The sequence below is a fragment of the Lontra canadensis genome, unplaced genomic scaffold, assembly GCF_010015895.1.
Source record: "Lontra canadensis isolate GAN:19392208 unplaced genomic scaffold, GSC_riverotter_1.0 scaffold5, whole genome shotgun sequence".
NCBI classification, from domain to species: Eukaryota; Metazoa; Chordata; class Mammalia; order Carnivora; family Mustelidae; genus Lontra; species Lontra canadensis.
In genome coordinates this window covers 32,463,846-32,479,400 of record NW_022630999.1, presented here as the reverse complement: position 1 = coordinate 32,479,400, position 15,555 = coordinate 32,463,846, and the positions used below count along the sequence as shown (strand labels likewise).

The following is a 15,555-nucleotide window of genomic DNA, read 5'->3' as shown; positions in this document are numbered from 1 at the left end:
AGGCATTGAAGGGTTAAGGAACATGGCCATCGTCACTCAGCATGTAAGTGGCAAAGCATTTGCACTCAGGCAGTCTAATTCTGGAGTCCATGCCGGAGACTTCTGCTTCAGCCCCAGTCCTAAGCAGATCTACAGAGCTAGTTTGGGGATCCATGGAACATTCCTCACTGGCTCACGCCAAGGAGGAGGTGCTGCTGAACTAACTGTATCTCGTTCCTTTGGCTGTGCCTCAGTATCAGTCCTGGGCTGCTGTCTCCTTGGGACTTCCTCCGGTTCCTTGGCATCCTGCTAATCCCATGAGTGGGCACGAAGAAGGTGCTTGTCCTTAAAGACTAGGTCAAGGCGAGATGATGAGAACTCTCCCCCCACTGCAGAAGTAAATTTGCTTTTTGATGCACTCCTGAGAGAAGCCTTCTGCCTTTTCTCATGTACCTGGGGCTTCCCAAGGAAGGTCATCAGGGAGACTGAAAGTCCGGGGTCATCCCATGCTTGGTCATCAAGTGAATAACTCACCCCCCTTAAAGGACCGATTAGCAAGCAGGAGGCAATGGAAAGGCGAATGACCACCCTAGTCACTGTTAAGGAAAAGGAGGAGCCAAGCCAGGTCCCACTAGGCGAGGCCTTTGACCTCCTGAGAGCCGGTGATGGCTTCCCTGTCTGGTCCCTCAGTCTCTGCTTCCCTCTGCTTGAACCCTCTTCCTAGAGTCACCTTGTATCTATGGACTCCAAGGAGGTCCTGTTTCTCAGACAGGCCACCTACTGGCATTGCTACATTTGCAGTTTCCCTCACATCAGGAATCACCATGACAACCCACAGCTGGTGACCAGCAGTGCAGCCATGATCAGGAGAGAAGAAAAGAGTCCCCTTTGTCCTTAGTTAGGCCTGGGAGGGCTCCTCCTGTTTCCTCGAATGAATATTTAGCCCCACATGGCCCAGAGCAAGACAGGGCAAGGTTAGACATTCTTGACCTCGTAGCCCTAGGCATCACCAGGCTCCTCTCCGTGTCTGCCTGCAGTAGGTTCCTGAAGGTCAGAGCAAATCCCCCACATGATATGGTAAGGGTGAGAGCATAATATTTGTTCTAAGGCAAATGAGTAGGATAAAGAAATTCAGGATGGTCGGAGGTTAATTCTGGAGAAATTAAAAGAAAAAAAAAGAGGAAGAGATTAATGAGGGAGGCTTGACTCTGTACCCAGCAGCTTCATCAGAGGTCCGAACTACCTCCCCAGATTGGTGTCCTCGCTAATAGTTTATGCCCATGTGTAATAGTGGTAAATACTTTCAGGGAGAGCACTTCTAAGAAGGAACCGTAGAAAGGGCTATGCCAGGCCCTTGCTGGTACCATCCTTCCCCTCCTGTGTATCTGCATCTGAGTGTTAATGAGACAGAAACTGACTCCCCAGCCTTGCGTTAGGAAAAGGGGGATCCACAAAGCACCACCCCCCACCCCGCCCCTCAAGGCAGGATCCTGGGCCATCTTCCTGTCCTATGGTCTTTTCTGCAAGGGTTTTGCTTATTTCCAGGAAGGGGGTCACTATAGTCTTTCTGAGAAAACCTTGCACTGTGGGGTCTGAACATGCTTGGGGCATTTCCCGACAAATACCACAGAAGTAAGAGGGGTAATGTCTCCACTGTATGCCATAGACCCGTGGGCAGGTGTGGAGAATATAAATGCCACCCAGAATGTTAGCTCCGGGCCACTGAATCAACACGTGGACTGCTGGAGTTGCCAAGGTAATTTTAATGCGATTTATCAGTAAACCCAACTCCAGATGTTCGTGTTTTCCAAACCTTGCAGCAAAGGCCTATGAGCTCCATGGGACTCTTCCCTGAGGATATGTGGGCAAGGACAGGAGCAAACACTGGGGTTTCGGTGGCCTTCTGTGTCACTGGCTTCTTTAGGGAAACTGGGGGTGGTGGGTCCTCTTCACCGATCAGGGAGGATCTCATCTCCCTGCTGTGGTTCTTTCTCCTGTGCTACCTGGGCCTTGAAGGAATGAAGCCGCCAGCTGCTCCCCGTGTGGAGAGCAGCTGGGACTTCTGTGGCCAGACCAGGCCAAGTCCTCTAGCAGAAGGACCTGAGTCACAAGGCCCTTCTGAGCACAGACTCAGGGTGTTTCACCCCCCACCCCCTCCAAACACACACATACACAGACACACACACTCTCTCTCTCTCTCTGTGGTTCTCAGTGGCTTGCTTCCAGCCTTGCCTTTTCTGAAGGCAACAGCTCTGGAAAGGATTATCTCTCAGCAGCGTCGTTACATTGGTTAGTCAGTGGGCTGAGTGCTAATACCTCTTGACACGGAACATATGTGGAAGCCGAACGTGTTCTGAGAAGAGGGGCGGCCGAGGGCCTCGTTAGGGCTCATGCTGGAAATAAATGTAGAAGGCGATATCCGTGCGCTCCCACTCTCCTTAATCTCTTCTGAAGGGAGCATGGCTCTTTTCGTTTTGTTTTATTTTATTGCAGAATCATCACAACGTCCGTGGGAGCGGCTACGGGGAACATTCGGCCCCCTCCTCCCAGAAGCATTAGGTGATTCCCCAGGCCCCTTGGTGGGCATCAGGGTGGCACCTAGGTGGGATCAGTCTTTGGGCTAAGATTGGGTTCACTTCTCAGCCTACACTTACTAGCTGTGCAAGTTTGGTCACTGGTACTTAAGCCTTCTCTGTCCTAGTGGTGTCATCGGTCACACGGAGTTGGCACTAGTCCTGCAGGAAAATGTGTGGCGATTCATGAGTTCGTGTTTGTAAGGGCTTTGGAGGGTACCTGTCTGAGCATCGTGCTTGTTACCTGTAGGGTCATGTGGCCCTGCTCTTCGTCTGGCCTGACCATCTCAGCCCCCCTCTTCTTTTGTTTATGAGACCTCTGAGGCCCTTTGGGAGGTGGGCCTGGGAATAGGTAGCTTTGGGAGGAGATGGCCCCACAAGGTGGTTCGATATGCTTCGGGGGGAAATATTTATGAGCACGGTATGCCCCCAGCCCCTGATTCCCTGGATCCAACAGACCAAGCTGGGACGAAGTCAGAAGGTCAAAGTTTTGAGTTAGAGGCAAGCTGGAGCTTCTCATCTTGCATGAGGGATGCTGTTGTCTCTGCTTCATCACTTTCCCCTGATCTGCCCAGGGTGGAGGGGGAATTCAGGGGAGCCATGCATACCAGCTCCCAAATCAGCATGTGGTCAATGATCGCTGGGCAGTGGGAACCCTGCTTTGTACATGTGTGAGCCCCTCGGTGAAGAACCAGCCACTTTGTGCCAATGGCAATTTGGTGAGTGTCCCAAAGAGCGTCCCATCTCTAACAGCTTGATACCACGTCCTTCCTAAGAGTTGTCAGGATTCCTGATACCTCTACACAACCAAGAGGCAAGGCCTATGTCCACCTGGTGCATTCTATGCCCAGGTGCATTTCCAAGCTATTCCAAAAATAGCCACTCCCAGAGTCAAGGAACACCCTCCACTGGGCACAGAAAAGATAGTATGGATATTATATGGTGGAAAGAGTTGAAGTCTGAAGTCAAGCTGACCCTTTACTTATCACTGGATGACCTTGGTCAAATCCGTCGCCACTCTGACCCTCGGTCTCCTCACCAGCCAAGTGAGGACAATCCTAGTGCCACACAGAGTGGCATCTCTAGAGATGACACTGTGTTATCAGTATCACTCTACCAGCAGCTACAAGGCTGCTCCTCAGATGGGGGTGATGACATAGGACAGGACAGATGGAGCAGCCTTGAAGGAGAAAGAGAGAGAACCAGTCCCTCCAGTGGAATACAGAGAAGGCCTGTCTTCAGGACTTCTTAGGGAAGTGCTGAACCCCATTCCGGATAGACACTACCTCTTTGCTCTATCCCAGCATGTTTTCTTAATTCCCCTCCAACTCTTGTCCACGTACCAGGTAGCTTGGAGGTCCCCCCATGGAAGGCAGATGGAGCTGAGTAGCCACCAACCTTCCTCCCAAAGGACAGAGGCCAGGAGGACAGGCTGTCAGATCTTGCTGGAGCTAGGGATCAGCGAGGTTGTCCCCAGCATCTAAATCTGGATAAGCAACTTAATTTTATCTCTCCCTGCACCTACGTGTCTTGCCTTAGAGGCAGGCATCCCGGGAGAGAACGAGTGACCAGGAGACTGTGCCCGTCCGCATTTCCTCACGTGCTCGGAGCCTCATGCCGTCTTTGCCTGGTCATTCCACCAGCCCAGCTTGTTTTGATGCCTCCTGTCTTGGCGCTAACACCCCACACTAAGACATCTAGAAGCAGTAGGGAACAAGAAAGCATTTGGGTTGGAAAAAGAAGCCTCAGTAGTTCCCATGAGTGAGGAGGGCGGCCAGAGTAACAATCCACTGGGATACCCTTTCAGGGCAGGTCCAGGTCACCATGGCGCTCTCCCTTTGGGTCTCATCCTTGTCCGACGTCCAGCATTCCCCAGAGTGGCAGCCAGGCTCACTCATCTGCACAAAGGTCCCCAAAATAAGTGCCCATTCAGGAGAGATGGGAGAAGAAACTAGTGAAAGGTACTAATAGGGACCCGTGAGGACTGTGGCAAAGGGGGCAGCGGTCCTATCTAAGGGGGACGGCCACTCCGTAGCCACCTCCAGGGGATACAACATTGCTAGAGCGTCTTAAAAAAAATTTTTTTTTTCAAAAGGAAATAGAAATCTGATGTGTGTGTGTGTGTGTGTGTGTGTGAGAGAGAGAGAGAGAGAGAGAGAGAGATTTCCTGATTTTAAAACACTGGGAGGGTAAATAAACAGATTTGCGTGTGGGATGTTGTAAGATCTTGTGTGGGGGGGGTGTTCCCTCCTCAGGCCATCAGACCTCTGGCTTGGTCTCTTTCCTGAATTGTTCAATATTTCCTAGCAAAGTGATGTCCTCAAAAGGCCCTGAATATCAAGGTTTGGAACAAATCTCTCACCACGTACTTAATTCTTCTTTGTAAACAAGCAAACCAAATACAAACAAGCATGTGTGACGGGTCCATTCCCTCCCCGTGGGTGCTCGGCCGTGCTGGGTCCCTCCAGCTTTTCTCCATGGTGCCCTCCTTGGAGAGTGACCTTGACTGAAGTGTAATACACAAAGCACAGGAAACTCGGGGCCCTGCCACCGAGAGGATAGACAGATGGGCAGGGTGTATAAGACATTCATAAAGAAGAAAGTGCACCCTCCAGAGACCTCAATTCTTGTAACTGCCTCCAGCATGCTCCCTGGAAACACGTGTGACCTTGACCAAGCCACCACACTCTCAGCCTCCGTTTTCTCACCTATACGTAGGAGGTTGGCCCTGCCCATCTTCCCAGGTTACCGTGGGAACAATGGGATGCCAGGAAAGCACTTTGGAAAACAAGAAAAGTATTCTAGTAGTGGGAGCTTTCCTCCAGGAGGACATCTGTGTGAACCCTTGGGACTCTGCCCATTATTAGCCAGATTAAACAGGCATTCTTCCCCTTGTCACTGCAGCAGCTGCCTGACCACTCACAGGCTGCAGAGGGCCTGCAGCAAGGGAGCAGTGGCACAGATGACTGGGCTCCCATGGGTAGCCTCATCATCACCAACTCCAGTCCCCCTGGACCCTGGTGTCTGGGCCTCCAGAGGCAAACCAGCCCATGACGAGTCTCCTGGGCCATTCCCCCATGGGAGAAGCACTGAGCCAGCCTTGAAAAGAGAAATTTTAAAAATTTAACATTTTTACTGGTTAGTTTAGTTCTCCCCATCCTCTCTTTGATTAAAGAGGGAATGAGAACTGATTTTACACCAGTTAAGGGGGCACAACTAGTCGGTCTAACATTGTAAGGGAAATTCTTAGGACTCAGATTTGCTTGACTTGCCAGCCCTGTTCTGGAGGACGCTCCTAGAAGCCTCACAGCATCCCCTGTGCTGGACCAGAGCTTTTCTGGAAAGGCAGCTTCCTCTAGTGCTGTTTTTTTATTTGTTTGTTTGTTTGTTTGTTTGTTTTTGGCGGAGGGAGGGGTCTGAGGCTCTAAAACCAGGGCAGATGGGTGCCACCTCACCGGATTGTGGCCCCCTGGAGTTGTGGATGGGGTTGGGTGTATTTCTTAGTAAATGCTCATGCTGAGCACTAAGAAGAAAGGGAAGAAAAGAGATGTCATTTGTGCCATCAAGGCTTATAGTCATTATAGGCAGGAGGTAAATGATAAGCAGCGGCGAACGTCAATCACAAGTTGAGAAGCATGCTACAAAGACAGTAAACTGGGCTATGGGACACCATGGTAGGGAGCCTGGGGGTCTTGCTGTGGATGAGGGGATCAGGGCCAGGCTCTCCGAGGAGGTGACATCCACACTGAGATGCAGAGGAGAGGAAGGAACCACCTGATGAAAGGGGGTAAAGAATGTGTTCAAAGGACCTGGGCCTAAACGCTTGTGGGGGTGTTTGAGGAACAGAAGTGTCATGGGTGGGGATATGTGAGTGAGAGGGACAGGGGCAGAGGTCAGGTCACACGAGGTTCCATCCACGTGAGTGCACCTGTGCGTGTGTGTGCACACGCATCAAAGGGAGGATGCTCACCCGTGGGTGTATTTTTCTGGGAGATAGCACGGCCTGTAACCATCATCTGATTTCCAGCAGGACCCATGGTTCGGAAGAACTCCAAGGAGTTCTCTGAGTCAAAATTGCCCTTAGTCAATCAACAAAAGCTTTAGCACGATTGTGCCCAGTGGTTTTTTTTTTTTTTTTTTTTTGCAATTCCTGGAAGCTCCGCATTCTAAAGCAGAGAGGAAAGCATGGCTGCGCCGTTTTCAGCCTCCCCCCGGAGGGCACAGGGAAGGCTCCAGGTCACCTCAGCCTGTGATGCAGCATCCAGGCTAACTGGCATACAGGTGCCCATATGTGTGTGGAGTTCTGGGGGCCACGGGGATGCAGGAGCCCCCCCACCCCCAATACCCACTCTCAGCAGCAGGGGCCATGGATATAAGGTGTGCGCGGAGTCTGTAGCCTGTCACCTGTGGGTGCAGCCTTGCTCCACAGGGAAGTGGCAGGATTACTGAGTCACTGGCCTCTCTCCTGCTTGCAGCCTCCTCAATGCCAACAAGATCAACTGTCTGCGCGTGAACACATTTCAGGACCTGCAGAACCTCAATCTGCTCTCCCTCTATGACAACAAGCTGCAGACCATCAGCAAGGGACTCTTTGCCCCTCTGCAGGCCATCCAGACTCTGTGAGTACGCCCCCACAAGTGGCAGCACGTGCCCAGAAAGCAAGTGACCCCAGACGCCGAGACACACAGAGCACCCCAGAGGAAGTCAAAGTGAGCATGTCCAGGGGGAGGTCTAGAGCCTGCGGTGAGGACGGACAAGTAACAGTGGTTCTCACTCACCCCTGCTGAGCACTCCCGTGGTGCTCCACACCTTGCTGAGGACTTTCCGCTGTAGTCAGAACTTTAGGCCTCAGCAACCCTTTGAGGTAGGTGCTGTTATGGTCTCTTATTTCTCTGTAAGGAAACCAGGGCATAGAGAGGTTAAGTAACTTACTCAAGGTTGCACAGCTAGTAAGAAGCAGGATATGAACAGGCAAAGTTGCAGCTCACCTGCTCCCTTAACCACTGTGGCCAGTGTATTCTGAGCCGGCTCTGTCTCTGCTGATAACCCAGTCCTGTCCCCCTCAAAGCCACCCCATCACCACCCTGTAAAACCAAAGCTCTGGTGCAGGCACTCAGAATTTTGCCCCTCTGTCTTCAGGGAGCAATTCCCCACTCCCAAGCACTGCAGATGTTCCTAAGTAACCCCGTCAGGTACAAGACACCCGGGAACAGATCTCAGCCCAGCCTGGGCCTGACCTTGAACCTGGGGCTTCTGGACACCTTCTAAGTCACCTGGCACTTCCCTGTAGCCAGAGGCAGGTACTGATAAAGTGTTAAGAACAGCCGCTGTGTGTTGAACAGTGACCACGTGCTGAGCACCGTGTTAGCGCTGAGAGGAGTTTTCTCGTGAGCCAGAGGAAGGCAAACCACGGTGCTGGCCAGGGGACGAGGAGAGCAGCAATACCCACTGCTCTGTGTGGGATGCCCACCATGTGCCAGTCACCATGCCGGCCTCTTTCTGTGCCTGGCATGACGGAACTTGAAGAAGTCAAATCTGGGCGGCTGTAAGGACAGACCCTGAGCCTGCCACGTTACGTGGCCCATCAGAACTGGTGTGGGTCCGAGTCAAGATCAGTGGTGGGTCCTGCCCCAAGTCAGGAGAGCAGGGACATGGTCCCCCCTCCATACCGCACCCCCCACCGGCTGGCTGCCAGCTGTCCCTGGGACTGTCTCTGGTCCACAGCAGGCCTCCCCCGCTCAGCTCCCCGATGCCCTCCCTGAGGGAGGGGCCCAGCGCTAGGACGGTGGTGGTGGAGCACGGCACCCTGGGTCACTCCTGATCAGTTCTCCTCCCTCTCGCAGCCACTTGGCCCAAAACCCGTTTGTGTGTGACTGCCACTTGAAGTGGCTGGCCGACTACCTACAGGACAACCCCATCGAGACGAGCGGGGCCCGCTGCGGCAGCCCGCGCCGGCTGGCCAACAAGCGCATCGGCCAGATCAAGAGCAAGAAGTTCCGCTGCTCAGGTAATCAGGTTACGGGGCTGGGCCCCACCTTCCGACTCAGAGCACAGCAGCCCCAGAGAGGCCAGTAATCCAATCTGGAGGACAGCAAGCACTGTAATGGCTCCTAGGGAGCATCTTTGCAAATTAAATTGGGGAAATTCAGTTAGGCCTGCAGAAAACCAATTACCTTATGGATTTAAAATAAAACACACACACACAATAAAAGCATTGGTGGGGGGTGCACAATTTCAGGAGAGACAGAACCCAGGTGGCAGCCCATCTCCAGGGCCAGGTGGAAGCTAGGGGAGGGCCAGTCTCTGCCCATGTGCCTTTTAGATTTACTTTCTTTTAGTTCCCAAGGTGTGCTCCCCAAGTGGCAGATAGGGAAATAAATATGTCCCAGGCGAGGCTGCAGGCAGCGTGTAATCTGGGGGCCTCCCGTCCCCTCTGAGACCACCTTTGGTACAGCCCTTAGGCCAGAGTTTGTTACAGATTTCATGGACATTTTTGCAGGCTAACTCCTCTGCCCTAGATTGGTGCATTCTGCTTATGAAGAGAACAGCAGAGAGCTGTGCTCAGTGGGAAGGCAAAGCCTTGCCCTTCAGTTTCCAAGCTCTCTCTGGAAACCTTCCTCCCGTCCGCACCTGGGAAAGATACCAGGGGTGAATGGCAGGGGAGTTCTTGGTTCATCTTGGAAAGAGACATAGCTGTCCTTGATCCAGAAGCTAGATGAGCAGGCTGTTAAAAATGCCAACCATGTTTGTCAGTTGCTGCTGGAAAAAATCACCATGCTGCCTTGTGCTCCCAATGACAAGAGACTGATAGTATGATGGGCTGAGGGGTGGGCACTAGCCTTTACAATCTGTGTGTCAGCAAGATCCCTTCTTCTCTCCTGCCCAAGAGCATCTTATGTAAGCAAGTTCTCCCAGGGAGAATGGCAGCGTGGGCCCTGGTGGCCAGAAGAAGACCAGCAGACAGACTTCTGCCTCTTTCATGTTGTTCTTGGCCTCTAAGTCAGATCCTTTAGTCCATGTCTCCAGAGGGGTAAACTTCAGCTGTTTGCTTTTTCAGTCGAAACTAATACCTGGAAAGGGCTTGGTGGTACCACAGGGACTCTGTGGCAAAATGAGGCATTGGTCCCACTTTATCTTCCACAGAATAACAATGTCAATTACAAGAGCAGTTTCTGGCCAGTGATGAACTCTGTGCTGAGTGCCCCTACTTCGATCTGGTTCTTCCACTAGTCAGTCCTCTGAGCTCAACGGGAGGGGTCCCCATTCTGCAGCTGAGGGAGCCAGGGACTTAGAGGTCAAAGGGCACCCACCACAAAGTCACACTAAGCAGATGCCGGAGGCAGGACCAGACCCCAAGTCTGGTTGACTCCTCGATGCTACACAGCATGTAGGAGAGAAGGAACATTTGGGAAGGCAGTCCAACTGCTTGGGTGACTCCTTTCACAGTCTCATGGCCTGCCCCCCACTCCCTGCAACCCTTCCTTAAGTTCCTTCTTGGGGCCAGCAGCATCTCTGGGAGGAAAACCCTCTCCCAGCCCAGAGGTGTCTCCTGAAGAGCAGCCCTCCTTCCCCAGGGCCTTTCTCATAACACGCACTTCTTATTCCCTCTTCCCACTCTGTTCCTCTCCAAATCTGTCCAGGGCTGAGTTCATTAGCTCTGACAAGCAGTTGTGCTGCAGAAGAGGGGCAGTAAGATTCAGAGAAGGACGGGGTACCACCTGCCAACCCCAACCCCTAGGTCTTCCATCGTGATGTCAAGGCTCCAGGTTGATGCCAAGACCCTGGGGGGCAGAGCAGGAGTGGAATCAGCCCAGGGTCCTAGGACCGGCATCTCCCAGAGACCGAATCTGGACAAGTGCCTAGGAATGACTGTAGGCTGGGACTAGGGGTGGCAGGGTGGACGTGCAGACAGACCAAGTAGAGAAGCGAACAGCAAGCTGACCCAGGACACAATAACGCCTCATTCTCTTGCTCTGCCCCTACCTGCCTACGCTGGCATGGGAGAGATCCTGGCTGCTTTTCCTATGGAGGGCAGGAGTGGTTGGAAATTGTAAAAAGAAACAGAAGTGCAGGGTTCTTGAACTGACCCTGTCTAAAAGCCTTTTTTTAATCACTGCTAAGCAGATTATTTCTATAAAGGTAGAGAATGTCAGAGCTGACGCCTGACATAGAACGTTCTATGTGCTATTACTTCATCTAGCTGCAGAGAAGAGAGGTAGAGAGAGCTACTGGGGAGCATCAGAGGCCTGGGCTTTGACAGACACTGGGGCCCAGACCTGCCTTGGCTTTAGGGGATACAGAAGCCATAGGTCCAAAGCTCTGTATTTCTAGGAAGCTCCAGAAGAAGGAGGGGCAGGTGACACATACTGGAGTTGACAGATAATAACTGTGTTTTACTTTCCCCTAAAAGCACCCCCATTGCAAAGACAGCTGATGTAATTAGAATCCAATTTGAGGGCTGCTCCTGCAGTCTCATGAAGCCCCTCCTTAGGCAGGGCGTCTGGCTCCCAGCTGCCCTGTGTCTGCCTCTATCAGCTGCATCCGCCGCCCTGGGCAGCAATATCGGGTTAGAGGTGAACGCTGCCAGCTGGGGTCATCTGGCCATTGGATTAAGTTCCCCTGAAAAGGCACTGTCTGGCTGGCTGGGACCCCAAGCCCATCCCCAGGGGAGCCCTTGGCAGTTGGAAGATGCTGCCCGACTTCCGTCACACACGCCCCCCTTTGTGTGTAGAGATCTGTTGGCAAGAAGAAATTCACGGGGAAAAGCATGGAAGGTGGTGATGTGGTATGTACAGAGAAGGCAAACGACATGACCCCGCTCAGGGCATCAAGAGTCTTAGAGAGCTCAGCGATCGCCCAGTCCCTGCCAGAGATGATGGAATGGAGGCTCGCACAGCAAAAACGTATTGTCCGAGGTTAGAGAGTAGTATTTGCAAGACGAGATCTGAAACCCAGCACCTCTAATGTACTAAGAAAATTTTCTCCAGTTTCCCCCCTTTTCTTTTTGTTGACGGAAATCAAAGAGCATGTTTCAAGGCTTGGAGGCAGGGATGATTTTTCCCTGCTCTGATCAAACTGGAATATGAAACCCCCAAACCAGAGTGTGGCAGATCCCTGCATGTCCAGGGATCGAAGCAAGGTTGAGACCAGGTTGCAGTGACTGCCTCTTGCTGGTCAGGTGGGAGGGCTTTGAAAGAGGTCAGATCTGGGGCTATGATGTGACCTTGACCAACTGACCAACCATTGCAGACAACCTATGTATGCACAGGCGAGATGCACCATCGTGTCCCAAAAGCACCCTGTAGAGGAACAGCAACTCTGTCTCTCCTGTCAGAGGACAAGAGTAGGGATGATCCCAGTCACTGGGCCCCGACTCTGGCCTCTTCAAGATATACACATCTCCTCCCAGTGGCTTGGGAGGAAGTTCATAAAAACTGCCCCTGATCCATTGCAGATAGGGATCTGGAGGCTGGGTGCCCTCACCTAGGCCCCTGGCACCCAGAAAGAGCTGGCTGTTGGTCCCTGCACCCACTCCGTTTCCATCCATGGAAATCTGAAAATCAGGAAGGACCCTAGAATCTGGTGTCTTCCCCCTCCCCTTCCTTCTCTTATTCTAAAAGAGGCCACTCGTCGTGATGGGAACTGCTCACCTCCTCTGTGAAAGTCAGTGTTCGCAGACAGTCGGGATTGTAGGTTTCCTAGTCCCAAACCCAGGGCTCCGTCGGCTTCCCCGTCTTTCTCCCGGGCTAAGGTCGTGTGTTTTCTTTTGATGCCATACCCCCCCCCGCCCCCCGCGATATTTCAAGTCATCTGGGATGAATGTCTGTCAGCTGGAGGGTTTCTGGGTGCCTGGAAGGGTACTAAGGAGACTCCTGAGGTGTGGAATATCAAAGGCGCTTTTCCTGAGGAAGAGCCTTGCAGCTTTGTTAGCCCACCGGAAGCCGTGCCTGTCTCTTCATTGAAGAGTCCGGGAGATCAGACTGCTACAGATCCACTCTGCTATGGGGACGGACATGTTGCAGAGCGTGAGGAAGATGCTTCTGCTAAGTCTGATATCTGGGCAGACGGATGGTGCGGTTGAGTGGGATTTAGAGGTTCAGTGCAGGCCTGTGATATGACCAGAGACATCTGCGCTCATAATTCCCTTGGGAAGGCTCCAGTGTGCCCTGATCCTTCCGCGTAGGGGTATCTAACAGTCTCCCACCCATTCTTCTCCCCTTCCCCTGTGTCTCCCCTGGGAATGGGGTACAAAGGCGGTGGTGCTCCCATCTTCAGAAGTGTTCCTGTGGAACCCTGCTCCTGGTACTAATCACGCTCAGTGGGGGCCTGCTCCGGCTTCCGCTTCTCCACGCTGCTTCCTCTGAGTGCTCCTGTCCTCTCTCTGACGCTGCTTCCTGACCTTGACTCTGACCGGTCGCCGCGGGGCTTTCCTTTGTGCTTGATCTAACCATGTGGTGGAACGATGGAAACGGAACATGGTTCTGTCAAGCACCGCGGAAAGCACCGCGCTCTCCTGCAGCATGGCCCGCCACCACCGCCGCCACCGCTGGACACCTCTTCTCTGCTCTGGAGCACCGCAGCCCAGCACCTGCCAGACCCGCCTGTCCCGGTCTAGCCTCACAAAGGGCAAGGGGAGGTGCGGGGGAGGGGGCAGTCTCGAAGGAGTCCCAGAGCACCTCCACCTCCAGGTAGCAGATATGGGCTGAAACGGGTACAGAGAAGCTGACTGGGGACACGCTAAGATCCATATCCGTATCTCCTACCCCAGGTGGAGTCATCATCCCCCAGAGCTACATTGGATGCCAGCCAAGGGGTAAAGTCTAGGTCAAAGCTCAGAAACCACTGTTTTTCTTCTATTCAGAGAGAACAGGTCCCCCGATGGCATATGCCCCATGGTTTCATGTCAGGGTCCCAGTGCAAGGTTATCTTCCCAAGTGGTAGCTAACCCAGAGGTCATACTAGTGTGACCCACTCCCTACCCGCCATCTTTACCGGAAGTATTGGGGATGCATGTGAGCATGAGAATGGGTGAAAGTGGTGTGAGTCTGAGACTTTGGATTTAACCTGTGGCTCCTTTTGAACCCAAACCCCACTCCTCATGAGTACCTTGGCCCTCGCCCCCCACCCCCCGCCGTGCAGACTGAAGTCCAGTCCGTGTCCTTTACCTCCCAAGAACAGTTGACATGGTGACCTAGGTGCTGGTCTCCTCACATGGTGCTGATTCCGTGCCCCGGAGGGCTGTGCAGAACTCAGCTGTCTCTGACAATAAAGGGATCGTGGCACCTGCCATTCTGTTTGCTTCTTGGTAAATCCTTAGTGTAACTAGAAGATTGTTTTTGGTTCATTCTCCCTGAGGTCACCCCTCAGAGCCAGGGCCTCGCTGTTGCTGAGTACCAAAGAGTCCTGCGTGCCTCTCTGGGTGCTTTCCCCATACCCTGAGTGCTTACTATAGGTCAGGGATTGAACTCTTTCCATCATTACTTTTTTTTACAACAAGCTGATAAGGCCCGTTGCACAGAAGTAGATAGATACCAAGTTAGAGAGGTTACCAAGAGGTTAACTTGCCGGGGGTCACATGGCTGCTCTCTCCAGCTATAATACTCAGCCTTGTCAGCTGTGTACAAACCCATTGCCTCGAATTATAAAAAGGAAAAGAATGATAGGATTGACTTGAATTGACAGGGAATGGGAAAACTATGTTACCACTCCATTTCCAGCTCGCTTCTGTTAATAGAGGAAAACTTGAGTAAGCAGGCGAGCAAAGAGCGCGGTTTAAGTGGCTCCCATGTCCAGCGTGGACATACCAAGATCCATTTGGTACAGAACAAACCCTCGAGCCTGGAGCAATTCCCTATCCTGAACGGGGGAGGCATTCTGGGTTCTCGGAGCTGCATCTACCAGGCCAGGGGCTGGGCCTCTGGTGTGGGTCCATGATGGCACCTTTCTGGGCACCTCCCTGGTTCTGCAGCAGCAGACTTGCAGACGGGCAGTGCCCAGCCACAGGCCATGGGCCTTTCCCTCTGCTCTCAGGCAGATGGCTACATCCATAATTGACCCTGATAGGAATAGGTTACGAGGACAGCTATCTGCCCCACTGATCACCAAAGTCCTGGGAAAGCAGTGGACATCTTCCAGCCACTGGTGTCTAATCCCCTAGCCTCTGCCTGTGACCCGGTTACTGTGTGCCTAGCAACGTTCTCTTGATTCCAGTCATTACTTTTGACCCTTTGCTTGTCCACATGACTCTCTCTTCAAGTTGATGGACTGCCCCACCCACCCACCCAGTTCTTCTTCCTGCTGCTTTCCTCCTTTCATCCTACCCCTCTTAGGGATATTGGAGGTAGAAGAGGAGAGTTCTGGGCATGTGCACTGGCAGGGTTGTGGTCGTCAGATGACAACAAATATGTGACTTTCATTCAACAAACGGGTTGCCCAGAGAATGACGCAAATCGAACTGCTAATGACAGGAGCCGTCCTGGGCCCAGCGCTGGCCTCAGCCTTCAGGGCCATCCAAAGAATGGGAGCTGTGGCTCCCTACCTGCCCCAGTCCCATGACCATCCAAATGTCAAAGACGGTCTCTCCTGGGAAAGCACCATAGGGCAGGGATTCGTAATATAACCACAGTGCTGTGGATTTCCACCCCCTCGTCTATTAAAGCTTGTCTGTGATCATGTACCAAGTGTTGTTCTGAGCTTCAAGCAGAAAGGAAGGAGGGCTTCAAGGGCAGGAGCAGGCGAAAGGCCTGATGACGTCAGCTCTCCCATGACCCGCTTCAGTCGTCGTTTTGTTTTATGGCCCTTCTTCCAGTCCTCCCGAGATCTCCGCTGTCTGAACTTGCCCCAGAAAGAAGCAGCCACAGCCCGTTCAGTTACTCCCCTCCTACTAAGTATTTCTGGCAGTGACAAATATGCATTGAGATTGAAATTGACTTTTAAAGCTCTGGAAAAGTTAAAAATACTTTTGGGTAGTTATGAGCATTAGGCATAACAAATGGCTCCGAGA

The 15,555-nt window shown here is 52.6% G+C and overlaps 1 protein-coding gene across 1 annotated transcript in view; it reads left to right on the top strand.

Annotated features, from left to right (window-relative positions):
* Nucleotides 1–15,555, top strand: part of SLIT3 (slit guidance ligand 3) — a 582,494-nt gene that overhangs the window by 487,557 nt on the left and 79,382 nt on the right. Inside the window, exons 13-14 of the mRNA XM_032851770.1 lie at nt 7,028–7,171; nt 8,396–8,559. Coding sequence (XP_032707661.1) covers nt 7,028–7,171; nt 8,396–8,559 — 308 coding nt within the window. The remainder of the gene's footprint in view (nt 1–7,027; nt 7,172–8,395; nt 8,560–15,555) is intronic.